We start from the raw sequence: 6,042 nt of genomic DNA, 5'->3' as shown, positions 1-6,042 counted from the left end.
TGAGGATTCAGTGTGAGATTTTTAGGAGATATGCTACAATACTTGGTTTAACAGTTGGAGAAGGACTGAAGTCCGAGCATGGGCTTTATTTTATCATTACTCTGGCCAGAGAACAACCTCAAATTTTCCAAAATGTCTACTAAGCAAGCAAACAGTTCAAAACTAAATAGGCTTTTTTTTTTTTTCCCCACAGAAGAACACAGGGCTGATTTCTATCTGAAAACATAACTACTTGCTTTTAACTCCCCTAAAGCAATACCACCAGATATCAGGATGCCCTGGGATCTTTCATCTCAGCTGGTTTCAGGCAGTTCTTCCAGTAGGTTGCTCTGATTCTCTTTTAGAACTTCAATGACAGGTCTGTGACAAGAAAGAAGTAAAACTAAGAATTGGTAAAACACAGACTTTTTATTGTTGTTGTTTTGTTGGAGGAATACCCTCCCACATTTACTAGAAATGGTGCATGGCTTTTTCAGGAGGAAAAAAAAACAAAACCTTCCTGGCTCCAGCTGCCTCTCAGCTCAGGACATCAGCCCCTGTACTTTGTCCTCTTGCTCATTTCCCGTATGAGCTCTGTGTTAACTCCAAGATAATGCGGTCCTGCAGACTGCGGGTGACTGATACCGCTCCCTCAGAGAGGAAGGAAGCTGAGCTCTAGTAGCACAGGCGTGTGTTGCAGTCTGGGCTTATGGACCTCAGGGCAGAACCTTGCAGTGACGTGGCCTTGGGCAAAGGGGAGCAGCCTGCACCGGGGCCAAGAGAAGGGCACTAGGAGAGACAGGATTCAGAACACAGCCAGGAGGCCTTTGGCATACTACATGCAAAGCCACGCAGCTCTCTTTTTGTGCTTCTGCAAAGATGCTTTCCCTGCCTACAGGTTTAATAGGAGCTCCTAAGAGGGAAACCTGGCTGCAGTTAAGAGCAGAACTTGAAGCGCTGACTGATCTCTGGCTCACACATGCTCTGAAGGCGCTGAATTTGATACATTCCCGGTAAGAACAGCTTAAAGAATTGCCTACAGGCTTGATCCAGGATCTCCTTTGCTTCCCTTTTTTTCCCCCTCTAAACAAATTGAGACACATTTATAGGACTTTGCTGGCCAAACTTGTGGGAGGCCTGTCTGCACATGTTTGTCAGACTTGTTGGGGTTAGCTTGAGATGATGAACTGAGCAAAAGAAAAACCAGCCCTTATTTCTTGCCTTTCCATGACTGCCTCATCTGCAGTACACTTTTCCTGTGCACAGATTTATGAGAGAAGGAAAGGGCCCTTCTATCCCTGAACACGTTCACTCAAAGAACGAAAGCACGGCCATTACCTAGATAGTGTTTAAATTCCTCCAAAATAGATCCTGGCATGCGTGCAGTAAGGCTGCATCACTGCTGCTGATTTATATTTTTTTTCATTCTATTAAATTGCTAAAGAGACAATACCAGTACTAAGATTACCTGCCTCTAGCTACATAATCCCTCTAGCTCCATAATTCCCCTTGGCTGGGGAACTTCAAATCGCAAGAAAGGTTTGCTTCCTGCCATCTTTCAGTTTAGAGTAAAAGAGAGAAACATGTATTGCCATTTCTACTAACTTTTGTTTTCTAGGCCTAACTGTGTGAATGTGTTGGTCACCACAACTCAGCTTATACCAGCTCTTGCAAAAGTTCTTCTCTATGGCCTGGGCACTGTCTTCCCCATTGAAAACATTTACAGTGCAACAAAAACAGGTAAGAGCAAAGTAACTTAGGCCTCACCAAAGATAGATTGGATTTTTGTCCCTAAGTCAGGCACATCCACCCAACCTGATTGCAACAAGCAACGTGTGAACTTTCATTCTAGCTCCATGTTTACACATCTGTGATTTGCATCCTGACTGCCCACACTTAAGCTAGTACAGACTACAAAAAATTAAGTCTTCCCAAGCATCTCTGTGGGGGAATAAGTCTGAAAAATATCCACCCTGTGGAGCATCTACAGCATGTCGGGTCTTCAACTGCACCCAGCTAGAAGGAAGGCAGTCTGGCTGGACCTGTTACAGAAACACTTTTGGATCACTGTTTGGATCCTGTTGCTCTTGCTGGAGTCAAGTGTGCTGAATGAGTTTTATGAAGCTGTGAGAGTAATAAATATTGATAGGGTTGGCTTGGAGGTTTTTTTGCTTTGTTTTCTGTCCCTTTTGGTATAAGTGTTTGAACTTTTGAGGTTTGCTTTTTTATGAACAAACAGAAGAGGGCTCTCAAAACTGAAAATGATGAGCATTGTATCATTCTACCAATGGCCAGTCTAAGCAGTTCATCAGAGTCACAAAGCTTACAGAAAACTTGCAGCACTTAGAAGTCTTCAGCTGATAAAGAAAGTGCTAGTAGCTTTCGTGACACGGAAAGAATCCATCTCAGATGAAGATTAAGTTGGGTTCTAATTTCTAAAGAAAATGAGGAATGCAGCAAGTTCAATTAGGTTCCAACTTCAGTTCCAGTACGTGAATGTCAGCCCTACTTGCTGTATGTGTACAGATAAAATATGCATCTTCTCTTCTGTTTCTCAGGGAAAGAAAGCTGTTTTGAAAGAATAATGCAAAGGTTTGGAAGGAAAGCCGTGTACATTGTAATAGGAGATGGTGTTGAAGAGGAACAGGGAGCAAAAAAGGTACAGTTTGTGGATGCCATCCTGGATTCTTCCACATTTTCATTTCAATGGCTCTTTCTTTACGTAAGCATTTAATGAAGCTCCCTCCATTTGAAACAGTTCAGAATTGGTCTAATTTCTTAATATGCAAAGTGCTTAGCAACCATGTGAGCAATTTCATACTGTAAATTCTCCCTCCACCTTGGCAGTTAGTGAAATTTTTCAGGTAGTTGCTCTGTCATGTGTTCCAGGAATCATTCTTGCTTAATAAAGATGGCTTTAAACACAAGAAAAGGAAAACTCCAGTGTGTGATCTCAGATGAGCAAGCAGGGTGAATTTCTGATCTATAGCTGTTTTGTTGTTGTTGTTATTTTTGTTTTGTGAAGTCCAAATTCTTGGAATTAGTTTTGAATGGTCTATTAGAACATGTATGTATGCACACCTCTATTTATGACTCAGTGAGGTCATAGGGCATAACATCATTACAGTAACTACCAAAAGGACTAGTACTGAGCTGCTGCCTATATTAATGATTTATTGATCAATGTGATTAATTTCACAAGCCAAATGAAATTGGGAAGGTATACTGAATTTGGAGTAGAACAAAAACTCTGACAGCAGTATGGTCAGGAATGATAAGCCCACAGTTTGTAACATTTCATGTTTGATGAATGTATTTGGCCCACTGGCATAGGTAGACATAGAAATAATTAAATGGACTAACCCTTGCATCCAATTGAGTTCTACAGCCATTTGAAACAGGAATTGAAGTTTCAGGGACCAGTTGAAGCTTCTTTGTTTTCAGTAGGCTGTAAGAGGAGAGAAGCTGGGGGGAGGTCGGAGGAAGTACAAGCAAAATTTAAGAAGACCAAAGCCCATGTTCTGGTTACAATGATTTACGAGGAAAAAATGTGATTTAAAGTTACAGCAGGGAGTACTTTCTGCCACGCATAAATAATGTCAGTGTATCAGAGAAACACAAGAGTGGTAGCAAGATATGGAGAGGAACAACTGAAGACAGAAAGTAGTCACATATATCAACTAAATTGTACGACATGAGAATTGAAGTGCCACAGTTTTCATTTCCTATTTTATTTTGCCTTGCTAATAAAACAACAAATCCTACCCCTTTGAAAACTGCTCAAATTTGCAGAGGGTCCTCTAGTTCATGAAGGGTTAAGGCATCCTCAGAGATGAGTCCAGAATGCATGACTGGGAATGAAGTGATAATAGCCTGCTGCTTTTGACAGCCCAGTGCCATACTTCAAAGGTAGTGGGTCAGTGAACATGACTGCATCAAAGGCCACCAGGCTCCCTGGCAGTATGAAGATGTGGGAAGGTTCAGCGGGCTCATATAGGCAGGATTTCAAGAGTCCTCTTGCTTGTGTTTCCTGGCCTAAGCAGCTCTCCCATTAGCAGAGCACATTCTTTGCTGGGCTGTCACCTCCTTTGATTGATGACAATCATTAGTCAAGGCTTCTACACACCTGAGCTCTATACAAAAAAAAAAAAACTGGGGAGAGAGGGCAGGCAAAGAGCCTTTCACTGTTTTGCCGACAGCACTGATAATATCTCCTTTTTTTAGTGGGTCATTTTTCTTCACCTGTCTGATGAGTGATAAATCTGTAAATGCTGAGCAGCAGGAGAGGCTGGGAGGCCAAGTTTTCTTCCCTTTAAAGAAGGAAAAGTAGATAATTTAATGGGAGGGGTTTAATAATAACCAGGGGAAGGGAAGGGAGAAGGAAGTAACTCTTCCCCTTAAAGTGAAATTGCAGAGCAATGGATTCCAGTCACTTCAGAGGTCTGTGTTTGCTTGCTGTCTCTACACACACTGATGAATAGCTTGAAGGAAGCATTTGTTTACTGATAGGCAACATACCAGAGGGAAACTTGAGTTGTATTTAAACATTAGATGAGTGTCAATAGACACTCTGTAAAATAAACACCTGGAAACACTGGAGTTTTTTTTTTTTATACAGGTAGGTAGACTTGGAAAAGGATCTTCTCCCTTCATCAGCATCATCTCTTTTTTAAGGCTTTGTTTACGCTACTTATTCAGAAACAGTATGTTTACAGTGATAAATTCAGAAATTATTCTCACACTAGAAAGGGAATAAACTTTGTCAATTAATGCTTTGTTAGTGCATAATTCCTACTGACTGTACAGAAACCTGTATTTTGGGAGGAAGCTAAGAAAACCACAATCTTACCATAAAATCTAAGTGCAAGTACAAGCTGTGTATCTTTGATCTAAAGTAAAATTGTTTGAATTGTTTTGGATAAGAAACAAATGCAGCTCAAACCACAGGCTGACCAGAACATACCTAGAAGAGTTGATTTTAACATTTAAAAGCAAGTTCTAATTATTTTGATATTTTCACATAAAAAGTGGCCACAGCAATTGCAGCTACTGCTAATCTTTACGGAGCTATGTTGTTAGCACTGGACTTTGATAGTACCATTTATACCTTACCAGATTACAGTTTCCATCTCAGGTCCCTTGTTTAATTGAATCTCCCTTGTTTCACAGCACTTACAAAAAGCTGGAACCTTGTCCTCTTTCAGAGATGTTTTGTTTTCCTACAGTACATTCACAATTCTCAGCAGATGATCTCGATATCATAAAGAAGCTAATAGTAGGTCACAGATAGCTGACTTGTCCAGATGCTAGGATATGAAGTGGCATGACTGGTTAGAACTTGGACATTTGTATACATGACCTCAGATTTATCACAATATGAATTGAAGAACAGGGAGGCAGGAGAAGTACATATGATAGTGTCTCAAAAATGAGAATTGGGAGACTTTGTTGAGGACAGATTGTCATATAAACCTATAGCACCTTTCTCTGGGGCAGCAGTGTTACACTAAATGAACAATTGATCTGACCAATGATACCAGTTCCTACCTTTCCAGGAAATGCAGCATGACCTATTGTTCCAGTTAATTTGGAAAGGGAGTTAATTGTTAGAAAGCATTTTGTCTCTGTATGGTATTACACTTTTGTAAGTTTAAATAACTTCATTTTGTGATAAATATATTGTTTATTTGACTAAGTAAGTAAGCCAGTGATGCACTGGCTTTCACTTGCAGCAAACAGAATAACTTTGAACCTTGTGTTACAGGATAGGATTACAATGCTTTCTGGAGAGTTTGATTCCTCTACAGCTTGTTACTATAGGCAAACATCACTAAGTGGCAAGAAAATTGTTTCTAAGAGTACTGAAATTCTAGAAACTTCCTTAATTAATCCCCCCCCAAAAAATAGGAGGGTAAAGTTTAGTGGCTAGTACATACAGAAAGTCTGCCCACATCCTCCATCATCCCTGAAGCAGGACACTCACAAATTATGGCAGATCTTTCCTTCCTCTCTGCACAGGAGAAATGCATCAGCAAATAGAAACTCCCTTCTCCCTTCCTTTCT

General features: G+C 40.5%; 1 protein-coding gene across 26 annotated transcripts in view; it reads left to right on the top strand.

Moving 5' to 3' along the window:
* The window catches only part of EYA2 (EYA transcriptional coactivator and phosphatase 2), a 111,369-nt gene that overhangs the window by 91,561 nt on the left and 13,766 nt on the right, over positions 1–6,042 (top strand). For 22 of the 26 annotated variants that reach the window (XM_066978053.1, XM_066978062.1, XM_066978050.1 and 19 more), the window contains 4 exons: positions 878–992; positions 1,598–1,719; positions 2,538–2,638; positions 5,744–5,908. In XM_066978053.1, the coding sequence (XP_066834154.1) occupies positions 878–992; positions 1,598–1,719; positions 2,538–2,638; positions 5,744–5,908 (503 nt within the window). Of the gene's footprint in view, positions 1–877; positions 993–1,597; positions 1,720–2,537; positions 2,639–5,743; positions 5,909–5,997; positions 6,034–6,042 lie in introns of those variants that run through there. The other 4 variants (XM_048072636.2, XM_066978068.1, XM_066978058.1 and 1 more) reach the window with 2 other exon arrangements.

The sequence above is a fragment of the Anser cygnoides genome, chromosome 16 (assembly GCF_040182565.1).
Source record: "Anser cygnoides isolate HZ-2024a breed goose chromosome 16, Taihu_goose_T2T_genome, whole genome shotgun sequence".
Taxonomy (NCBI): domain Eukaryota; kingdom Metazoa; phylum Chordata; class Aves; order Anseriformes; family Anatidae; genus Anser; species Anser cygnoides.
This window is presented reverse-complemented; position numbering and strand designations above follow the sequence as displayed.